At 44.9% G+C, this 23,698-nt stretch overlaps 1 protein-coding gene across 2 annotated transcripts; it reads left to right on the top strand.

The window, feature by feature from the left end:
• The first annotated feature begins 522 nt into the window (after positions 1-522).
• Positions 523-19,800, top strand: DDX18 (DEAD-box helicase 18). 2 transcript variants are annotated; one of them, XM_043576603.1, is made up of 14 exons: positions 523-751; positions 2,283-2,567; positions 5,580-5,720; positions 7,352-7,487; positions 7,844-7,944; positions 8,064-8,263; positions 8,359-8,473; positions 11,590-11,729; positions 13,068-13,229; positions 13,537-13,689; positions 14,812-14,925; positions 16,431-16,487; positions 16,858-17,035; positions 18,090-19,800. In XM_043576603.1, the coding sequence occupies exons 1-14, from the start codon at positions 667-669 to the stop codon at positions 18,230-18,232; spliced, it is 2,010 nt and encodes a 669-aa protein (XP_043432538.1). In that variant the 5' UTR covers positions 523-666; the 3' UTR covers positions 18,233-19,800. The 2 variants fall into 2 exon arrangements, with proteins under 2 accessions (XP_043432538.1, XP_043432537.1); XM_043576602.1 differs by having other exon boundaries at positions 588-760.
• Positions 19,801-23,698: the final 3,898 nt, after the last annotated feature.

Below are 23,698 nucleotides of genomic sequence, written 5' to 3'. Positions count from 1 at the left end.
GAGTTAAACTATCTATCTAAATATTGTCAATTTACCTAACAAGTGTTACATTATTTCAGTCCAACGTAGAAGACTATGTCCCAGTTGCAGTTGACAAAAGCCAAGAGTCCATGGTGTTCCAAGAATTGAAACAGGAGACATGCATAGGGCAGCTTCTCAGTATCCTCCAAAACCCTATTTTTAATGACTCTCTTAACAATGCTTAGCTTTGGAAACTTCTTTCACAACGTATGGACGAAATTTATGTATTTAGATTTTATTCAATTTTCCAAATAGTCCAGGATACAAAGAGGACAAGCACCTAAAATTGGAGACTCAAGAAGGCCCTCTGCTCGTCCTTGTTTCTTCGGTATCCTTTGTGGAAGCTCACGCTCCCAGGACCCGCAATGGCCCTAAAATGCTCTGCCAGCTCAGACACAACATGAACCTGGGATGGACCTCCGCTCCTCCAGAGGGCGCTGCAGAGAGCTGCCCCTGGCTCCCGGTTGCATACGCGCCGGAAGCACTTCCTCCCCAGATGCATTTTTTTTTCCGCTCTACAGTGTTCAAGGGTTCCCAGTGGCGTATTTCCGATCCGCCGAGGTGCGCACGTGCTACCGGGGAGGAAGTAACGTCAACCCGGGTAGCCGAGCTGTGGCGCCGCAGTGGAGTCGCTTCGCCGAAAACATGTCGCATCTACCCATGAAACTCCTGCGCAAGAAGATCGATAAACGGAACCTCAAATTGCGCCAGCGAAACTTAAAGCTCCAGGGTGAGATGCGCGGGGACTGGGGGCAGGGGGCGCGGTTGCTGCGGGGGCCCACACCTGAGAACCCCTGCGGCCCGGAGGTGGAGCGGCCGCCTCCCCTGAGCACGTGTGCTTGTGGAGAGGAATAGGCAGCCTGGCGAGGTCTCCAGTTGGTCCCGCGCGGGTGCCGCTCATCCCGTGCCCTGGATCTGCCCCGGATCTTTCTGAGCTTCAGGGTTTCCTTACAGAGTCAGATCAGGAGCAGGCCGCCTGAGTTCCTTCCCAGGCCTCCAGCCGGGCGTCCTGCTAAACCAGCTTGTTTTACATTTCCCTCATTCCGACTCCCTCCCCATCTTCGCCTCCCACCTCATCCCCAACCTCCCCCCCCCGCCCCCATTTCGAATCAGACTCCTGAAACTTTCTCATCTCCACGCACCTTCCTTCCACGTCTGTTTACTGCCTGCAACGCTTCAAAACAAGGTCAGTGTCTTATCACAGCTTTCCTGATAACATTGCCTTTTCCCACCCACCTCCACTCCTGACTCCTGGAGCATATCCTGTTTGCAGCTCTAGAAGGGCATCTGCCCGCGTCCAGTGGTTGTCCTAACTTTAGGTTGTGAATTCCTGAAGCGCTGCCAGGTATTTGCATCCTTAGTAAAGACTTGCCTGAAAAGGCTGTTACCTGAATGTCAGTCACCTTTCTTCCCCTCTTCATTTGCAGGCCTAAGTTCCTAACAGTGAACCACAAATCTTGAAGTTAGAGTAACCTTTTTTGGATCATATATAACTTACCAACTCCCCCCACCCCCAGGGCAATGTTGGATCCTGTATAACCTATCAGTCCCAGGGAGCGGTTCCTTACTCTGCTTGGATTTCAGCAGAGAGTAAAAGAGGACAGGTTTGTGGGTTTTAGAAATCATGGTTTGAAGTTCCCTTGTGTTTCTGATTCATACAGAATAATACAGCTCTACTGTTTCTTGGTATTTAAAGGTAACAATTAAAGTATAAAAGGCCGTGTTATTTTTTTATTGTATGTAAACAGGGAGACTTTTTAAAAGACATCCCCAGGCATTTATATATGATTAGTAAGTGGTCCTATTAACAGAATTTTCAATTCACTGCTACCTAGGAGAGTTAAAGTTGAATGTTTTAAAGTTACATGAGAAGCAGTAGTTGCGTGAATAGCTGTTAGTGTTTTCTGGTACATCCATTAGCCATATATTTATCTGACATTAAAATGTGTGTTTGTAACTACAGTTGCTAACCCCATCTGTTTACATCTTTAACCTCATTGAAGTTTTGCTGTCCTAGATTCTTAACTCCTTAAGGACAGAGATGTGGGTTTTTTTTGAAGTTAAGAAATCAATGTAGCTTTCCCTTTTCCAGCATTTTTCATTAAAGGAAATTGTCCTATTGTAGAACACCATAAATCATAAGTGGTTTTAATAGTGTACACAAAAGGGAAATGAAAGCTAAACCATTTCAGTCATGGACACCGTGGAGTTTCTTACTTACAATTCCAACATTTTTAAGGAAACCTCCCCTTTTTAAACAGGGGCCTCAGAAACGCAGAATGGAGCCTATCAGAAACTGTCTGAGGAAACAGTGGGAAGTGGGAAGGTTAAAAAATCTCTAAAACGGTCTGTGAATGTGGACTTGTCAGAAGCCCGGAATGGAGAGATGGCTAAAGAAACAGTGGAAAACGTGCAAGTTAAAAAAAAAAAAAAAAAGAAATCTACCGTAATAATCAATGGAGAAGCAGCCACACAGCCTCCCAATTCAGAATCAAAAAAGAAAAAGAAGAAGAAAAAGAGGAAGATAGTGGGTGATGCTGGACCTGGTGAGTACTTCAGTTTCTTTGAATTTCAGGCATCCATGTAGTTTGCACGGTCACCATTGTACCTTTGTTCTGTTATTATTACTATATTCCTACACCATGCAAGAATCCCCATACTCACTAGCATACCAGAAGCTAACCTGGTAGCAAAAGGAAATAGTGTGCGGGGGATGACATTTTTATTTTTATTAAGATACTGGAAAGTGGTGTGCTTTTACATTCCCTTACCACTGAAGAAAACCTCACGCTTAAATACAAGCCTTCCTTGAATTCTAGAAACTTGCTCATTTTGACAGTTGGCTGGGCTTTTAAACAGACCATATTAGGGCATGGTATTTTAGGTTTATTACCTATCTGCAAACAGGATTGTGGAATTACACTAAGAAATCTGGGCTAGTACACACTATCTTCTTGGGCCTTTATTATCAATGGACTTTGCACTAATGATTCTTTTAAAATAAGAAGAATTTTTTTGTCAGTTTTTTTTCTATTATAAATTCCTCCTCTTGAAAGGAGACTTCCTGACATTTTGGATATGCAGAATGTATCAAACCAGCAGGTAACTTCTATATAAATGGCACATTAATTTCGAAGTGAGTGGAATGGCCAGGATAAAGGGGAGGCCAATTTCTCTTGGAAGGTGATTATATTTGAATAAGCTTACATGAAGAATAGGCTTTTTTTTTTTTTTTAACGTTTATTTTTGAGAGAGAGACAGCATGAACAGGAGAGGGAAAGAGAGTCAGAGACACAGAATCTGAAGCAGGAGCCCAGCTCGAGGCTGAAACTCATAACCCATGGGATCATGACCTGAGCCGAAGTCAGATGCCTAACCGACTGAGCTACCCAGGCACCTTGAAGAATAGGCATTTTAATTGAGATATGAGCAAGCAGAGATTTCAAGGGAGACTATAACAGGTGTCAGAAAGCTATTCAGCCTTCTGCCTACTTTTGGAAATAAAGCTTTATTGGAACATTGCCATTCCCATTTGTTTACTTCGTTTCTATGGTGACCGAAACCATAGGGCGTGCAAAACCTAAAATCTTTACTCTCTGGGTCTTTATAGAAAAAGTTTTGTCAGCACTGGGTTAGAACATTCTGTTCATCTATCTTAACTGAAATAAAGGTTTCATTTATTTTTCTAAGTTTATTTATTTATTTTGAGAGAGAGAGAGAGAGTGATGAGTGAAGGAGTGCAGAGAGAGAATCCCAAGCACCCTCATTGCTGTCAACGCAGGGCTTGATCTCACAAACCATGAGATCATGACCAGAGCCAAAATCAAGAGTCAGACATTTAACCGACTGAGCCACCCAGACGTCCCTGAAGTAAAGGAGCTTTAGAAAGGAGCTTTATAGGGGCACTTGGGTGGCTCAGTCGATTAAGTGTCCAACTTGAGCTCAGGTCATGATCTCACAGTTTGTAGGTTCGAGCCCTGCATCGGGCTCTGTGCTGACAGCTCAGAGCTTGGAGCCTGCTTCAGATTCTGTGTCTCCCTCTCTCTGCCCTCCACTGCTCGCTCTCTCTCTCTCTCTCTCTCTCTCTCCCCCAAAAAATAAGTAAACGTTAACATTTTTTCAAAAAATGAGTTTGTGAATAAAAATTCTTAAAACAGTTACCCAAAAATAAAATTTGGAATTACATACAGCATCGGGCAGGTGTCTTATTTAAAGGTGACAAGAGCAGGGATGCCTGGGTGGCTCGATTGGTGAAGCATCCAACTTCACCTCAGGTCACGATCTCACGGTTTGTGGGTTCAAGCCCCACACAGGCTCTGGGCTGACAGCTCAGAGCCTGGAGCCTGCTTCAGAATCTGTGTGTCTGTCTGTCTCTCTCTCTCTCTCTCTCTGCCCCTCCCGTGCTCACATTCTCTCAAAAATGAATAAATGTTAAAAAGAAGATAGCTTTAGAAAGGAGTTGTGTGGTTTTCCAGACATGGCATACCTGTCCTCACACTGCCCATGGGTTGACCGTTTCCCAGAAGGGTGGTGGTCAGGTGCAAGGAAGAGGCCAGTCCTGGACCACAAAACGTCCTGAGTTCTGGTCCAGGTCAATTCTGTTCTAACTAGCATAACTAGCTACCGTACATTTGTAAAAGCCCAGCATGGTAGTTAACCCATTTGACCCAGAGTGGACCATTGAAGAGTGTGATGGGAGGTAAGGCTGGAGGGGTAGTTGGGGACCCTATATGAAAGGTGTATGTAGAAGTGAAATGCCAGTAGGCTTTAACCCTTCTTCCCTTGGCCACTTCATTTCAAGGAGCTGCCAGTTTCTGTCCCCCAATCAAGTGGATTGTTCTCGCTCTGCACTGTCTGTAGTAACCTGAAGAGCCTTTGGGGTTTCTGCTCGTCTTTAAGCCAAAGTTAGCTTTTATAGAAGATTTCTGTTTAATGGCATAAGGAGAAATAAGGGCTTTTAAAAGCGTTTGAAATAACGAAACATTAATCACAGCCCTTATTTCCTTCAGTGAAACATATGGAACTTATATGATTAATATACTTGAGTTGTTCAACTTGTCAAAAATGTCTTGGTCATTTAAGGTGCTGTAATAGGCCTAAAAAATAGTGGGGTTTTTTTTGTTTTTTAATTTTTTTACATTTATTTATTTTTGAGAGACAGGGAGAGACAGAACACAAGTGGGGAAGTGTAGATAGAGGAGACACAGAATCTGAAGCAGGTTCCAGGCTCTGAGCTGTCAGCACAGAGACTGACGTGGGGCTCAAACCCATGAACCGCGAGATCATGGCCTGAGCCGAAGTTGGACGCTCAACCGACTGAGCCACCCAGGCTCCCCTGCCTAAAAAATAGTTTTGCTGGAAAATCTGCATTGTCCCCCTGTGTTTTTAAATCAAAGAAAATCATGAAGGAGAGACATTCTTAGTGAATTAAAACTGGAAATGTATTAAGCTTTCAAGAACATGTCTCTTTGCATTACGTGTCTTTTTATTTTGTGATCCTATTTGCTATTTTTATTTTAACAAAAATTCGGGGGGGGGGGTATCCTTTATAACCAAAGATACCAAAAAAGCAAAAACCGAAGACAAGGGGGAGTCTGAGGAAGATGTACAAGCGCCTGAAGAGACAGAAAACCATGTGGAGAAGCCCGACGATCAGGAAGAAGACGCTGAGGTGCCCAGCCTACCCCTGGGACTGACAGGTAACTTCACAGATGTCCAGAGAGACCTGAAAAATGCCATGCCTTTCTGAATTAGAGCATTTGAAATTTCAGTTGTGACTTTTAATTTACCTAGAAAAAGTGACTATTGACAAGCAATACTTGTCAGCCAGCTACTGCTTTATCTTGCACAATGTGCGCCTTAGTTCTTCGTTTACTTGCATTCCTAACACTAAATATTTTGATGTGCACAGAAACAGCTTCTGGGGTTTTTTGTTCCTTTGGTTTTTGTTTTTTTGTTGTTTTTTTTTTTAATGTTTATTTATTTTTGAGAGAGAGAGACAGAGTGCAACCAGAGGAGGGGCAGAGAGAGAGAGGGAGACACAGAATACGAAGCAGGCTCGAGGCTCTGAGCTGTTAGCACAGAGCCCGGGGCGGGGCTCGAACTCCTAGACCGTGAGATGATGACCTGAGCCGAAGTCAGATGCTTAACTGACTGAACCACCCAGGCACCCCTGGTTTGTTGTTTTCTAAAGCTCATTCCATTTTGCAGTAGGAAAGCCATTGGCCCAGAAGTCTGGTGATCAGAGGTTTGCTACCTGCCCAGTTACAAATAAGGAAGGATGAGAGTCGTATTATTGTCGGCCGTTTGCCAGCATAATGTCCTCTGGCCTCTGTTTTCTTTAGAAGGTCGAGAGTTGAGACTAGAATCGCTTGCTCCAAACCAGAAGTGTCTAGGGGTTACTTGAGTTGTTTGGTTTGGGTTTTTTAGTTGTTAAAATGTTGAAGCCTAACCCCAGGCTGGCTTAATCAAAATTGCAAAGATGATGGCAGTGGTTCTCAACCAGGGCAGTGACCAGGCCGTGCCGGTTTACCCAGAACTTGACCAGTTGTAGCATTCGAGGTCCTGCATCCCATAAACCTCCGTCCCAGGCACACCGTCAAGGTTGACTATCAACACATTTGGTTTTCACAACTGGAGACAGGCTGCTGGCATTTAGTGGCTAGAGGTCAGGGAGGCTGCAGAACATCCAATAATGCAGAGGACAGCCTCTCGGGACAAAGTGGTACTCAGCCCAAAATGTCAGCAGTGGCAAGGTTGAACAGCACCTGGCTAATAAGCAGGGGCACGTATGGGATGGGAGCACTCCAGGTGATTTTGATGCCTTCCCCTGCTGAAGCACCACTGCACGTTCGGCATGTGGGTTCAGTCTAAATGGCGTGGCTATAGCTGACCTTCTCAGTTGTCCTTTTGGAATGAGATTACAGCTCTTTTGATTGACTTTCCACTCCATTTTTGTTATGCTGGATGCCTTCACGATTTATTTCAGATTGTTGAAACATTTCATTTTCCTCTGAACCACCACCATCCTTGGCATTTTTGTTTCATACAAGTCCCTCAGTTACATCCCCCCTCCATCCTTTACTGTTGTTAGGATGTGGGTTCTGGATTTCACACAGCCATCAGCAGTGGAGAAACTTCAAAAGTAAGGGTCTCTGTCTTAGTATTACACAGCAGTGGTTGGGGTTTAGTCTTTTTCACTAGAAGAAGCTCTTCCAAGCTTGATTCCCACCCAGAAATGTCTTCAAACAGCAAAACTGATTATGTAACTGTAGCACTGTTAACTACTTAAAAAGATAAATTTACTAATGATAAACTGTCTTTTGCTTAGGAGCTTTTGAGGACACTTCATTTGCTTCTCTTACTGATCTTGTCAGTGAGAACACTCTGAGGGCAATAAAAGAAATGGGTTTTACAAACATGACTGAAATTCAGCATAAAAGTATCCGACCACTTCTGGAAGGCAGGTATGATTAACATTGATTGATGTTTGGGCGTTGCTGTCTATTTTAGTGCTAGTAGTTTGGAAAGAAAATGCCAGTCTGTTCTGTGGATTTTGCACTGTGTTGGGTTGATACATCCACACTTCATTAAAGTCTAAGTTACTGGTGTTTGAAAAAAAAAAAGAGTTCATTTCTGTTTTATAGCACAATTCTTATTTCCCAGGTATTTAACTTGTGATTGATTTTGGTGATAAAGAAACTAGGGACTTTATTTTTCTTATTCACGTTTTAGCTTTAATGCCTAAAATGTGATGGTATGTGGTAGGTTTTCAATAGGGAGACTAAATATCTCTCTCTTCCTTTCCGTTTTTAATATTTAGGGATCTTCTAGCAGCTGCAAAAACAGGCAGTGGTAAAACTCTGGCATTTCTCATTCCTGCAGTTGAACTCATTGTTAAGTTAAAGTTCATGCCTAGGAATGGTGAGTCTCTGATCTGATCGTTTTTGCCAATATCTAACTGGAAGTTTATCATAATTGTTACTGACTACTGGCAGTACCTCCAGTACGACTTTTACCGTATATGGTTTTTTGCTTTTTAGGAACAGGCGTTCTTATTCTCTCGCCTACTAGGGAACTAGCCATGCAGACTTTTGGCGTTCTCAAGGAGCTGATGACGCACCACGTTCACACATACGGATTGATAATGGGTGGCAGCAACAGATCCGCTGAAGCACAGAAACTTGGTAATGGGATCAACATCATTGTGGCCACACCAGGCCGTCTCCTGGACCATATGCAGGTGAGACAACACTATGATGAGGCGCCTGTCTCATTGTCTTGTGTGAAACATAAACCTCACGGCTAACGCATTTTTCTTTGCCTTTGTCTTGGTAGAACACCCCAGGGTTTATGTATAAAAATCTCCAGTGTCTGGTTATTGATGAGGCTGATCGTATCTTGGATGTTGGGTTTGAAGAGGAATTAAAACAAATTATTAAACTTCTGCCAAGTAAGTCGGTAATATCTGCGAGGGTTTGCAAAGTAGTTGTTGGGAGCAAGAGAGGGTTCCTCCTAATGCCAGCATTTTAATACAGCCAAGTGCAGTCGTTGTGCTGAGGAGAGATAGTTTACGGGACAAGCGTCAGACTTAGCAGTAACTTAATACGGTGGTTTTGCCATTTTAGAGATCATAACGTAAGTTAGACAGTTCTGAGGTATTTCTCACTCTCGTCTGCCCCCACCACCCCATCTCTTTTTCTCACCCAACTGAACATCTCCCAGGTAGCCACAAACGTGTCACATACCTCAGTTATAGTATTTGTAACATTTAAAACTCCTTATATCTGTAATAAGGCCGTGATTCCATTTATCATGGTTTGTTTTTTAATGCTTTATTGAAGTATAATTGATACAGTCTGTACATATTTTAAGGATTCGGTTTGGTGAGTTTTGACATGTTTACACCTATGAAACCATCACCACAATCGCTACAGTGAACATCTCCATAACGGACAAAAGTCCTCTGTGTGCCTTAGTAATAATCTCTCCCTCCCCCCTTCAGAAGGAACGCCCTCACCGCTTCCAACAGCTGCTCACACACTTCTCTGCCAGGTGACCATTGACCTGCTTTTTGTCAGTATAGATCAGCTTGCATTTTCTAGAGAGTTATGAATGGAATCATACGGTAAAACTCTTTTGTCAGGTTTCTTTTGCGATTCATCCAAGCTGTTGCATGTGGCAGTACTTTCTTGTATTCTCGAGATGCATTCCATCGAATGAGTACACCACACCCCTGGGAGCGGGGTGGCTGGTGCGTGTTTAGCTTGTACCATTTTACACTCGCATCAGCAGTAGGTGGGTTCCGTGTTCTCTAATAAGTCTTGAAACTAGGTAGTGTTAACCCCAACTCTGTTCTTTTTCAAAATTGTTTTTGGCTATTCTCCCCTTTGCATTTCTGTATAAATTTTAGAATCAGTCTGTCCACTTCTTTTTTTTTTTTTTTTTTTTTTTAATTTTTTTTTTTTTAACGTTTATTTATTTTTGGGACAGAGAGAGACAGAGCACGAACGGGGGAGGGGCAGAGAGAGAGGGAGACACAGAATCGGAAACAGGCTCCAGGCTCTGAGCCACCAGCCCAGAGCCTGACGCGGGGCTCGAACTCCCGGACCGCGAGATCGTGACCTGGCTGAAGTCGGACGCTTAACCGACTGCGCCACCCAGGCGCCCCCAGTCTGTCCACTTCTACCCCATAAACCTCTGGGATCATGGTTGATATTGTACCAAATACAGATCATTGGTAGAAGACTGTTAAATCATTCAACCCATTAATAAGGTTTGCCTGCATTTATTTGCTCCTTATTTTCTCTCAACAGTGTTTGAGTTTCCAGTGCATAGATTTTTTTCACGTCTTTTATTAGATTTACCCCTGAGTATTTCATTAAAATTTCAACTTGAACTTGTTCATGGCTTGTATACACAAATGAGTTGATTTTTGTGTATTGGTCCTATATCTCGCAAAGTAATTAACTATATTCAATTGGATTGTTCATTATGACCCTCCAGATGAAGCTACCCACTAAATTTTCTACATAAGCAATTGTGCCCTCTATAAATTGAAAAGTAAATAAAATTCTTAATTTTTTTTCTCTCCTGATTGCACTGGCTAAACCTCCAATACAGTATTGAGTAGAAGTGGCAAGAGTAGACATCTTTTGTCTTACCCTTGATCATAGAGAAGAAAGCATTCAGTCTTTGACCGTTAAGTATGATGTTAGCTGTAGATTTTTTTGTAGATACCCTTTACCAGATGGAGGATGAAGATGATTGCTTCTGTTCCTGGTTTGCTGAGATATTTTTTTCTGTTTATCTGCACATAATAAATTACTTTTATTAATCCAGAATGGCATGCTGCAGATAATGTATAGTATGAGCATTTCTTCATCACAGAAATGGCTTCCAAACCATTGAAAATGAAATTGCAATAACAGCATAAAACAGAACATATGCAGTAACATCACCATAAGAAATGATGTTAATGGTACGCCTGGGTGGCAAATGGTTAAGCATCTGACTCTTGATCTCAGCTCAGGTCATGATCTCCCAGTCTGAGTTCGAGACCTGCATCAGGTTCTACGCTGATGGCGTGGAACCTGCTTAGGATTCTGTCTCTCCTCTTTGCCCCTCCCCAGCTATGCTTTCTCTTTCCGTCAAAATAAATTTTTTATAAAGTTAAATAGATGTTAAATTTTATCAAATGCTTTTACCGTAGCTATCAAAATGACCAAATGTTGGGGCGCCTGGGTGGCTCAGTCGGTTGAGCACCGACATCAGCTCAGGTCATGATCTCATGGTTTGTGAGTTCGAGCCCTGTGTCAGACTCCAAACCTGGAGCCTGCTTTGCATTGTGTCTCCCGCCCCCTCTGCTTCTCCCCCACTCGCATTGTGTGTCTCTCTCTCTTTCTGTCTCTCTCTCTCTCTCTCTCTCTCTCTCAAAAATAAACGTTAAAAAAAATAATAAAATGATGAGATGTTTCTTCTTTAAATTTGTTAATAAAGTAAATTGTATTGGTATTTTTTAAACATGAAGCTGACCCTGCATTCCTGGAGTAATCACCACTTGGTCATGATGCATTATCCTTTTTGTATGCTGCATTCATCTTTGCTAAAATTTTATTCAGAAATTTTGCATCTGTGCTCAAGAATCATTATTGGGTTTGGTATCAGGGTAATGGCTGGCTTCAAAGAATGAATTGGGAAGTAAAAACTCTTTAAGTCCTGGAGAGATTGGGAGGAATTGGTAATATTTTTTCCTTAAATGTTTGATAGGATTCACCTGATATTTGGGGCTAGAGTTTCCTTTATGTGATGATTTTGGCTGTAATGTCTGTAATAGGTACTACAAAACTATATAGGTTTTCTGTTTCTTCGCAAGTGAGCTTTAGCCATTTCTCCATTTTATCTAAGTTGTCAAATTCATGGACATACAGTTGTTCGTGATATTCCCTTAACATCTGTAGTGATGCCACATGTCCCATTCCTGATAGTTCTCCCCAGCATTTCTAGTTGTGAGGCAGTTCTAAAAATTCCCTGAAACATTTGGGTTATTTTTACGTGTATCTGTTTCAGCTCGCAGGCAGACCATGCTCTTTTCCGCCACACAGACTCGAAAAGTTGAAGACTTGGCAAGGATTTCTCTGAAAAAGGAGCCATTGTACGTCGGTGTTGATGATGATAAAGCTAATGCGACAGTGGATGGTCTTGAGCAGGTACTTTTTGTCTGCATCTTACATTTAAGGCTCATCTCTGTGCCCTTGTAATTGTTTGGAGGATCATCCCAAAAGCAGATGGATTAATGAGCTTTTACTTCAAATATAGTGAACTTGGGTATTGGATTGCTGGCTCTCCTGGTATCTATCAAGTATCTTAAACTCTGAATGATGTGGTCAGCTCTCTTTATTCTGCCTCTTAAATATTGCCTGCCACATGGGAGACATTAATCACCACCAACTGCACATGCAGTTAAAAAAAAAAAAAAAGTGATTGTCATTTAATACTTGGCTCTAAGATGCAAGGTGACTTCGCAGATGGAGAGGCTGGTTTCAGGAGCCCTGCTGTGAAAAATTGGAAGTGAGGTGACAGATCCAAATGAGGTGGATTAAAAATAGAACCTTAGGGGCACCTGGGCAGCTCACTGTATAAAGCCACCGACTTCGGCTCGGGTCATGGTCTTGCAGTTCATGAGTTTGAGCCCCGCATTGGCTGTGTGCTGACAGCCTGGAGCCTGGTCCGGATTCTGTGTCTCCCTCTCTCTCTCTGCCATCCTCCTCTTGCGCTCTGTATCTGTCTCTCAAAAATAAATAAACATTAAAAATTTTTAATAAAGGGGCACTTGGATGGCTCAGTTGGTTAAGCGTCTGACTTCGGCTCAGGTCATGATCTCACAGTCCGTGAGTTCGAGCCCCACATCGGGCTCTGTGCTGACAGCTCAGAGCCTGGAGCCTGCTTCCGATTCTGTGTCTCCCTTTCTCTCTGCCCCTCCCCCACTCATGCTTTGTCTCAAAAATAAATAGTAAAAAAAATGTTTTTTAATAAAAAAAAAAATAGAACCTTAAGATTGAGTCATTTGATGAATAAAATATTTCAAATAATCTAGCTTAAGATCTTTTCGTTGGCTGTGTATTTTAAGAAATACGTTCAGTCAGCCTTGTTATGTTGTTTAGGACAGTGCACTTAGGCTATGGTTATTTGAGATCTTGCTTTTAAGGACCTTTTTAAAAATGAAGCATTGATACGCTCTGAGGGTTCCCAATGAGCAGAGATGTTACTGTATCATGATTGCACAAACTGTTGGTAAGCAGAAGTCTGCAATCTCAGAAATATGAGAAGTATTTAGTATCTAGTGATTGCACCCAGTAAAAGAAGCCAAAAGAACTAAAATTAGTCTCATTTTAGGAATGCTCTGTTGTAATGAAGATAGTAATTGCTATGGGTAAGGCATGACGGTGCAGTATGCGATGTGTATATGTGCTCTCCCTCAAATCGTATTGGTTCATAAAGCCGCAAGCGTCTGAATATTTTTACCTGTTCACTTGGACCACTTCTAGGGATATGTTGTTTGTCCCTCCGAAAAGAGATTCCTCCTCCTGTTTACATTCCTTAAGAAGAACCGGAAGAAGAAACTGATGGTCTTCTTTTCATCCTGTATGTCCGTGAAATACCACTACGAGTTGCTGAACTACATCGATTTGCCTGTCTTGGCCATTCACGTAAGTGATTATCATGAGTTTATTTAGCACAGTTGCACTTACCAAGTTATATGGATTGTGGGGTTTGCAGTATTGCTCTTTCTAAATCTGGAGCGATCCCACGTGGAGGGAGCTTTGCTGGGTGTAGAGGGGTGAGGACCACAGAGGGGTAAGAGATACCATCCACTTAGGGAAATAGGATACAGTCCAGAGAGTGAAATTGAAATGTAGGTTAATAGTTCCACAGCTTGGGGGGGGTTGTACCTCCAGACCTCCCAGAAATGACCTCAAGTTTCCAGCTCTAATGGATGTTTTGATTCGATTCTAGGGAAGGCAGAAGCAGAATAAGCGTACAACCACGTTCTTCCAGTTCTGCAATGCAGATTCAGGGATACTGTTGTGTACAGATGTGGCGGCTAGAGGGCTGGATATCCCTGAAGTCGACTGGATTGTGCAGTATGACCCTCCAGATGACCCCAAGGTAACTGGCATCCTCAGAACTTCTCCATAATGGCTATACATTAAAGAATAAACATCCCAGTTTCCCTGAGAAGTAACTGTATTTCATATTCAAAGGTTTACCCCTTAGTTACTCCGGTCATGTGTTTTTAAAAATTTATTCAGTTAGAGAGCACGCACACGAGAAAAGTTGCAAGCAGGATGTGCACTGTGGGTGTGGAGCCCAACTCGGCTCAGACTCACAAACCATGAGATGATGACCTGAGCTGAAACCAAGAGTGGCCCACCTAACTGACTGAGCCACCGAGGCGCCCCTCAAGGCATGTTTTATTTTTATTGTATACTGACTATAGTATTTCTCTGATACTGATGGTGGTTAGGGCTTTTGCTGACCCAAAGTGGATATGCAAGATTTGAGAGGCCTCAGTGAGACTGAAGTCAGGAATTCATGTCCTTGAAATGGTCTGTTAAGAGCAGTAACTGGTTTTAGAAGGAAATAAAATTTGCTTCCAGAAATAGAGAAGATTTTGTAGCTTATGTATTAAAATAAGTTTTGTTAAATACTTTCAACAAGAGATAGGTTACGTAAATCGTCACGTAGCATCAAAACATGTTCAAAAAGTTATTTTGAAGATGAAGCACACTTAGTATTAATAGTCATTTTTGGAGGCACCTGGGTGGCTCAGTTGGTCAAGGTTCTGACTTCGGCTCAGGTCATGATCTTGCTGCTCGTGAGTTTGAGCCCCGCGTCAGGCTCTGTACTGACAGTCTGGAGCCTGTTTCGGATTCTGTGTCTCCCTCTCTCTCTCTGCCCCTCCCCTGCTCACGCTCTCTCTCTCTCAAAAATAAATATTTTGAAAAAATTAAAATAGTCATTTTTTCTTAGATCGTAGAGTTAATGTGAATATCATGTCCAGTGACCAGTGAGTGTCAGCCTCGGTCATTGCCCTGTTAGCTCTCTGGTGATGGTGCATGCGGAAGCTGGGGACATGGGGAAGGGGCGTGCGGCACGGTCCCGGGGTGGGGGGAGCACCTTTTCATCCAGATGTGCTGACATGCTTCTGTCCACCACGTGCGGGTCCTGGAAAAACAGGTTCCCGTGAAAGTTGGTGTATTAATTCAGGTTCTTCTCTCTCCACCACAGGAATATATTCATCGTGTGGGAAGAACAGCCAGAGGCCTGAACGGAAGAGGGCAGGCCTTGCTCATTTTGCGCCCTGAAGAGTTGGGTTTCCTTCGTTACTTGAGGCAATCCAAGGTAAAGATACCAGTTTGGAAAATCTTAAGCTGGGAACAGATCCCTCTTGGCAGGAGCTGTGTGCCAGTGCCCATGGCCTTAAGCACCATTTCTGGATGGGTCTCAGGTGTCGGGAGTCACTGCTGCTGTGGGAACAGCTAGAGCGGTTGGACAGGTGACCGTGATGCGGGGCTGGCCTGAAACAGGCACTGCCCTGGGCCTCTGTTGATCCACCGTGCTTGTCGTGTCTCCTGGCGCCATCCCTTTGCCTAGGGCCCTGTTTGAAACCACCTCTGCCCCTTCTGAGCTGCGTCACACCTGTCGCCTCCACCTGCCACCCTGCCGTAGCCTCGTTTTCACCCAGACTCCATTCATTCTTGCCTCTTCCTCCTCCTCCTGTCTTCTGTTCGTCGACTGTTTTACCTCCCGTCTCTCCTGTGACCATCTCCGGTCTCCCACTAAAACAACAACTTCGACCCTAAACCCACTGTCCTTCTTCCCCTCCCTCCGTCGTGGCTGCTGCTGGTTGCCTTTCTTCCTTCTGCTTTGAAAAGCGGTTTTTATTTTCGCTATCCAGTGTCCAGTCACCCTGAGCCGCAATACACCCTAATCTAGCTCTGGCCTCATTCCATCCACCAAACCTGAATTCGTTAGAATCCCGAATGGCCTCTTTTTTGCTCAGTCTTGTGCACACCAGTCAGGCCTTCTCCTAACATTTGGCCCCCCCTTGGCACAGTCCTGCCAGGTGGATGTTCCTCTACCCTGCACGTATGTGCAGTTTCCAGAAATGGCCCTTGCACCTTTTCTCTGGAATGCTCTTTGCCTGGATCTCTAAAATGCCTCTGGTTTCAGCGAGCTGTGCTGTCTTCTGGGAAGCCGTCCCTGATCTCCTGGCGTTCGTGTTCCACAGCACCTGTGCTCACCCAGCTGTTTTATCCTTTACCTGTGCTCCCTGCAAGATTGCAGGCTCGGGGTGGGACCGGGGCAGCTATTTTTCTAGCACTCTCAGAGATCTGCCATTTTTGCAGTTATCTGGTAAGTGACGGCTGGTGAGAGATCATTCCTGTAGGAGTTTGTGGTCATCACCACCTCCGGCCATCACAGAGGACAGCGTGCGGCCAGGACAGCTCTCCCAACACGGAGGGAGGAGCCAGCGGTCCTTTTGACTGGAAGCATCGGGCTGCCTCGTGGGGCATCCAGAGATCCTTACGTAGAAAAGGGCTTCATGGATCCACTGTCCCTGTCCAGTTCCTTGACTTTTTTTCAGGAAGGTTCCCCAGCACAGTTCATGTGAAGTTAGCAGAGGGAAGATAAGACTTTCCCATTGGCTTCGGGAGACCAGAGAAGCAGCTGTGGTGAGGTTGCTGCACAGGCCTGGTTGTCCGTCCTTCTCTTCGGTTCCTCCTCAGCTGCATCGGCTCCGGCTTTTCCCGGCTCTTCGTGGGACACTTGGCACTGCTCGTTCGTCTGAAAGTCTCAACGTTGATCTACCCTGGTTGACTAATCTTCATGCTTTTGTTTTCTAGGTTCCATTAAGTGAATTTGAGTTTTCCTGGTCCAAAATTTCTGACATTCAGTCTCAGGTACGCTTTGTGTTTTGTTTCTGTTTTGTGGGTAAGAGGTAGCCTTATCCGGGGCACTGCCTTTATAGTATTTCATTGGTAGTTGTCTTCTGAGTCTCCCCTTTCCATAAAACCAGTGGTTTGAACCGTGTTCTTCTAGGGTTCTTGCTGTGCTAGTTACCACATTCCAGGGTTCCCCGCCTCATTCCAGTTCATACCTTACAAGAACTTGGAGATTATTCTTCCCCCATTCTGGTTTTGCACATATTACGAAACTTGGAGCAGATGTTTTGGAACATGTGTTTTTTTATAGGGTGGTTTTGTTCTAATAATATATAGGAAGTCTGCTTTTGTATTATTATTGACACTGATGTCTCTTTTTTCTTTTCAGCTTGAAAAATTGATTGAAAAGAACTACTTCCTTCATAAGTCAGCCCAGGAAGCATATAAGTCCTACATTCGAGCATATGATTCTCACTCTCTGAAACAGATCTTTAACGTTAATAACTTAAATTTGCCTCAGGTTGCTCTGTCCTTTGGTTTCAAGGTGCCTCCTTTCGTTGATCTGAGTATCCTTTGTTGTTAGGAATCCATCCAGGAACTAAGGGACAGAAGGTTAACAGGGGCATTCGGGCCTAGCACTTGGTTTGGTATGTGCTCCGCCTGAGGTCTGGAAGTCCAGGAATGCATTCTGGTCACTACTTGTCAGGGCTAGCACAAAGTAGGCTGGCATTAGTTGTCACAGTGGGGATTGCAAACACAAGACAGCTTGTGATTTGGCCAAGGAGTAAACAAAGGAGTTTAACTGGCCGACAGTGAAGGCCAGAGAGAAATGCAGAGGGGTAAAATTGCGGGGCTTGGGTGGTTGTGAGGCTTCCCTGCATGAGATCTGAGGTCTGTGGAGACCAGCATGTCCTGGAGCTGAAGATAGGAGATGAGACCTCAGAGTTTTTATCCGCTTAGAGCCATTGAAGGATTTCATACAAGGAAGTTGCAAGATTAGCAAAAGAAAATAAAATCTAAGTGCTACTCAGGGTAAAATGCAAAGGAAACCCTCCAGTTGCTTCTGTGAGGTTGATCGCGTTTTCCGCGGAGGAAACAACCAGCTAGAGTGAGGCCAGCTAACGCTCTGGCACAGACTCCCGAGGCAACAAGATTTGGGGTCACCGGCCTCATCGTAGGCAGTGCGTGAACGTCCGTCGTGATGAATGCTTGCTGAATCGTGTGGAAGGAAGGACTCCTTCAGTCAGCTATAACATTCCTGAATGCAGTCAGAACAGAGGTGAAAGTCATTTGTTTTGGCCCTGAGGGTGGTTTGTAAACTTGCTAATTTACCTCTGAACTCCTTATAAGTAATTGTCTTCGGTTTCATTGTGTGGAGAACACAGTTAACAGGACCATTACCTTAAGCCTAAAAGTCATAGCTGCTAATTTTAGGCCACATCAAGGGGCCATTCCAGATTTCCTGGAAATGTCACATAGGCTTATGTTGACATTTTCATGGTGCAGGGAGGGGGTGTGGCAGCAGAGGAGCGGTGGACACGCTGGTTCGTTCTCTGTGTGGATGTTAGGTGGGAGTTGGTTACTTGCACGTTGCTTGATTTCCTTAACATCCGCCTTTAGACGTGAACAGCAATGACGGCAAGCTTAAGAAGAGAGGAGGAGGCGGCGGATTCGGCTACCAGAAAGCCAGGAAGGTCGAGAAGTCCAGAATCTTCAAACACATCAGCAGGAAGTCATCTGACAGCAGGCAGTTCTCCCACTGAAGACCCGCCTTCCTCTCTTCCTCAGTAGCTTCGTCCTGATACGGATTTTCCCCTTTCTCTAACAGAGGAATTTTTGTGGCTTCAGGATTGGGACTGATCGAACAGGAGTATACATGGACTTGGGCTGCAACCGCTGGGCACTGATCGCTTCCAGGAAATACCTCTCTTCCTTGGGGATATAAAACACAGTTCATTTTTTTAGGTCGCTCAAGGGCAAAACAAAGGATCTTTTGGATGGAATATTTTAATTCTTTTTCTTCCAAGTTTGTCATTGTTTTAATATAATTCCTTTTGTACCTTTTCCTCCGGGTGGCTGAGGATTTTCACAACACGGATTTTGTACCAACCTGCTGTAAAAGGCAGTGACCTGATACTCTGAACAGGTGCTGGTGGTAGTGATGCAGAAAATTGTCTCCACTTACTTGGGTTTGTTTTGGGTTGTTTCTTGGACCTTAACCATAGTTCTTGACCTCCCCTGAAAATGCTGCTGTGGCTAGGAAGCACCTTAGGTCAAAGGTGGCATTGATTTTTAAATAAGCCAGATTTTAAAACTGTGGCTGTTCCCCTTCTTTTTTTCAAGAGTGAGAAGTTTGGGTTATTTGACACTGTTGTTTGAATAAAGCACCCTCAGCCCTCCCAACATTTGTTGGGAGCAGAGGGAATCAGATCTTCGAGCCTCATTTACACCAGTATAGGTGTAATACTCTTCTATTCTCCATTTGATAACTTAGCAGAAACCTTTTCGAAAAGGCAGAGTGGTGATAGACCTCACTTGGCTCCGCTTCAGGTGGTTTGGATTTTGGTGAGCCCTTCCGACTCTGCAGAGTATCAGGGAGGCAGAGAGAGCATCTTGTTGAGAAAAATAACCCCTTTCGGATCCACAAAACACAGATTTGTGATGAAAATTGGAAATGAACAGAGGTCAGAGCAGCAGAGACGGGTTTAGTCTGGCGGGGGTTTTGTTATGAGAGCTCTTGATTTCCAGCGTGTTTCCTATGTCTTCTTTCCAGTGCATCTTGTAACTATAAAAATGGTTATTAGATTTTTATCAATTTGAAACTAAAGTTGCTTAGCGTCATTTTGCTGTTACGCCAGGTAATAGTGATAGGCTACTAATAAAATAAGCACATTGAGAGCGTCAAATGTGGAAGAAACAGCCTGATACAAATAGCATCCCAGGAGTAAAAAAGAAGAGTGATATTCTGCATCTGGACTCTACCCCTGGCCCCTTGGCCCCATGGCTCGAGCTGCCCTGGGGTTCAGGCCTTGACCGCTGGACTCCTGGCTTTTAATAACTATTCCTGTAAGACATCTGGTAACTTGTTTTTCTTTTTTGTTTCAGACATAGTCATGTCTCAGAAAATACACAAAAACAAAGGGAAGAGTATTTAATCCAGAGCAGGAGTAAATACTGTCAGTATTTTAGTACGTACTCATCCAGCGTTTTGTATACACGCTTTTACATTTTTTTATCAGAAGTGAAGTCATCCTCTATCCCCAACTTGGAACCGGCTTTTTTCATAACATGCTATTTTCCTGTGTCATTAAATAATTATGTCACTTTTGTATTTCCTTTATACTACATTTTATTAACTCTCGTTCGGTCTGCCTACACCAAGGTTGTAGGTACCTGCTGGTCACAGAGGTCTTGTGCCCGTATGTTGTGCCGTGGTTGACCTCCATTATGAGTAGAAGTCAGTCTACAGAGATCTCGTGAGATCAGTACATAAACAGAAGGTGGAAAGATTGTTCCTTCTATGGTAATGGCTCATTTCGGGTACTTGCTGAGTCAGGAGGATCTGCTGGCAGCATGGGCCAGAGGAGGGGCCTCCAGACAGCCAGTCCTGACCAGCCTGGCAGGGATTCAGATGTGAGAGAGCCAGTGGTTAGAATCCGATAGGAGGTCAGAGCAGCACCGTGTGCAGGGCTCCTGTGCACAAGAGGAAGAGATCCTTTGGCTTCTGTGCCCAGAGCGCAGCTGCTGGGTACGTGTGTGGGGCCAGTAACATGACAAATGGGATTAAGTGGCTTCAGCCAGGAAGGGCAGGCAGCATGCATGGGCAGGGAGCCAAGCAGATCACTTGTGCAAATAGAAATCTCTGGGTCCTCTGGGCTTCCAGGGACCATACGCCATTCCTTATCTGAGTCTTTGTCTTAACTGCCCGTGTTGGTGTAAATAAAACCAAATTCAAAATACCCCAAGAGGATCTTGTCTATTGAGAAATATGTAGTGCTTAAAAATGAGTGCCAGGATTCAGATTCCAGCTGTGCCTCCTTTCTAGGTCTGTTACATGTGTAAAAGGAGGTAACAGAACAACATAAGGTGATGAGAATTGAATGAGCTCACGGAAGTGTGTAGGAGAATGTTTCCTGCAAAGCTCCTAGCTGTCTGTTGAGCGCGTCCCACAGGAAAGGTTTGCCGTTCGGCAGCATCGGGTACAGGGACTCCAAAAACCCTGAGCCAGCTTGAGCCTTTTGGCAAAATACAGGCAGGATTTCTGGCAGTCCAGTGCCTTGGAATTATGATCTGACCCAGGTTTTGGGAAGCATTCCTATTCTGCAGCACTTTCCTAAGGCAACTGTCAAACAGATGAAAGCCGTTTTCAAGGCTACTCTGTTTTGTACTGGGTGTTAGTGGAGGCAGTAATTGTGTCTTTGGATAATCCTAGGTTGTCATGAATTGAAAGCCTGCTAGGTGCTCGTGGACAGGATGAGTTCTTCTTATGAACCTGGTTACGGTATAGAGAAGGTAAAGAGGTGACCATTGCAATATTGTCTAAATTGTGTGATGGATGCTGATAGAGATTCCAGCCATTTCTGAGGCTGAAAGATCCTTGGATTCTGGTAGACATTAGCTGGTGGGAAGGTGATGGAACCTTCTCTGTCTGTAGAAGGTAGGCCTCTCTTCGGGAACTGGAGTTCCCAAATACTGGTTTGACTTAAGATTGGCTTCTTAAGAAACACCAAGATGTTGTGAGATTTTCATCCCTCGTTTCTAGGAGATTGTGACTTGGGCCTTTGGTGGGGCAGAAGAACCTCTGGATGGGTTTCATGCCACCAGTAGGTTTGGGGACATCCATACACCTACAGCCTCTTACTAAACCTTTTAACGTTCTCATCTTGCAAAGGGAAAATGCCCAATACAGGAAACGGTGTTAACATGTTTAGTCCTGCACGAACTGGGTGGCCCAGAGGAGACACATAGACTCGGGCTTTCCAGAGCAAGCAGCCATGAGTTTGAATGGCTTATGTGGGAAGAGGCTCTCTCACTGTAGGTCAGCATAACAACCATGGCTCCCCTCCTCCTTCCAGCCAAAGCCTCCAGATCCCCCAATGGCACTCCATTCAGTTGGAATGTAGTTGATTGGTGTTGGCACAGGAGATGAAATTGATTTGCCTTAGCCACTTTGTCCAGGACTCGACATCCTCATCTGTAATTTAAGGGGGAATGTGAACATTTTAACTGGGCGACACTAGTGGACGTTTTTTGTTGGAGGTGCTGCCCGGCGTCTAACCTTCCTGTGCTTGGAGACGGTGCCGTGTTACCCCTGCTGGGTCTTCAACCCACTCCCCATCAGAAAAGCCTCCGCTGCAGCCAGGACCGGCCTGGGACCCAGGTTTGACAGATCAGGTATCCTGCCCTAGACTCTGAGTCAGGGACTAACACTACAAGTGGCGTCTTCCTGATCCCGCTTCCGGAGGCTGCTGTGTTGGGAGCAGAGGCATGACCAGCTCTGGTTTTCCAAACCTAGTTCTCTAGTCCTCTGTGGTTGCCGTTTCAATTAATACCTTTTCGCTTTCAGAGTAGCTCTTTGTTGCTCCTGTTTGAGAACCCAAGGCCCCTCTGACATGTAGCGATGCTCTGACTTGGTTTCCGTCTCCCTCTGTAGGTAGGCTGTCTAGGCTGCTTGCATCCTTCATGCCCCCCTTGCCCGGAGCTGCCCTGCCCCACAGCACAGGGGAAGTGGTGGTTTAGAGCAAGGCCAGGACTGGAAACATGAAAGGCAAGGATGTGTGAAAGGAAGAACAAGCGGCCAGCTCACCACCTCGAGGTACAGATCACGGAAGAGCGGGTCTGGAGCTGGAGGTTTGGGAAGCAGGAAGAAGCGGTACCTCCAGCACCACTCAGCCTAGTGGGGAATAAATACGCACCGGGGAGGGGCGGGCTGACGGGCTTTGGAGGGCCCAGGGCAGCAGTTTCCGGAGTGAGGCAGAACTTGGTGGGAATCTCCATCCCACCACTTACCGTGAGGCCTTGAAGAAGTGGACTTCCCTCTCTGTGCCTCAGTTTCCTCAGCTGTAGAAGGAAGCGGTGGAGTCGACGGGAGTAAACGCAGTCATGCCTGAGAGGTACTTAGCACAGAATGGAGCAGTCCGCCGTTAGAAATGACAGCTATTGGTGGAGCGCCTGGGTGGCTCAGTCGATTGAGCGTCTGACTTTAGCTCAGGTCATGATCTCGCGGTTTGTGGGTTCCAGCCCCACGCCACGCTCTGTTCTGACAGCTCGGAGCCTGGAGCCTACTTCGGATTCTGTGTCTCCCTCTCTCTCTGCCCGTCCCCTGCTCACACTCTGTGTCTATCTCTCAATAATAAATTAACATTTAAAAAAAAAAAAAAGGAAATGACAGCTATTGGTAACCACTTATGAGAACATCAAGAAAGGGGACAGTGATAAAAAAAAAAATGTTCTCTAGAACTTAGCTGCTCTCTCACATCCTCTTGCCACCATCAGAATGTCATGGGCTCAGCGTCTTTAGGCCAATAACTCTGAGGGTCTCCCTGTTTCTGATTCCCCAAGCTCCCCAGCAGAGGGCCCTTAGCCAGGGCTGAAAGGGACAGCGGCTGCCACAGGGGTGTCACACTCCCCCTGCACTTCTGCATAGGATCTTGGGGCAGGGGGTTGATTGGACTCTGTCTTGTGGTAGAGGAGGGCTGCAGGGGGCTCCTCTCCAGCTACAGGAAAGGGGACAGCATAGGGAAGAGGGGACAAGCAGGTTCTGTCATCCTCCAAGCATGTGCTTAGGACACTTGAGCTACAGGTCTGACCCCTGGGAAGGCCAGCCTCTGACTTAGCACTCCATATACTTGAACTTTACACCTGCCTTCTGGCAGCCCTGGGAAGGACAGGTATCATCCCCATGTTACAAAGGAAAAGGAAGTTCAGGAGAGAGTCACTATTAGCTGCTTATTAAAAAAAAAAAAAAAAATTAATGTTTATTTTTGAAAAAGCACCGATGAGGGAGGGACAGAGGGAGACACAGAATCTGAAGCAGACTCCAGGCTCTGAGCTGTTGGTACAGGGCCCAACACAGGACTTGGAACCCACAAACCACGAGATCATGACCTGAGCTGGAGTGGGTCTAACCAACTGAGCCACCCCGGTGCCCCTGTGGTCCCTAATAGCTTCTTAAGTCAATGGCCTGGCCACCTCTACTTCCAGCAGGGTCTCTGTTGTACTATAGAGTG

The sequence above is a fragment of the Prionailurus bengalensis genome, chromosome C1 (assembly GCF_016509475.1).
Source record: "Prionailurus bengalensis isolate Pbe53 chromosome C1, Fcat_Pben_1.1_paternal_pri, whole genome shotgun sequence".
Classification (NCBI taxonomy): Eukaryota; Metazoa; Chordata; class Mammalia; order Carnivora; family Felidae; genus Prionailurus; species Prionailurus bengalensis.
Note: the sequence above shows the minus strand (reverse complement) of the source record. Positions and strands in the feature narration are given on the sequence as shown.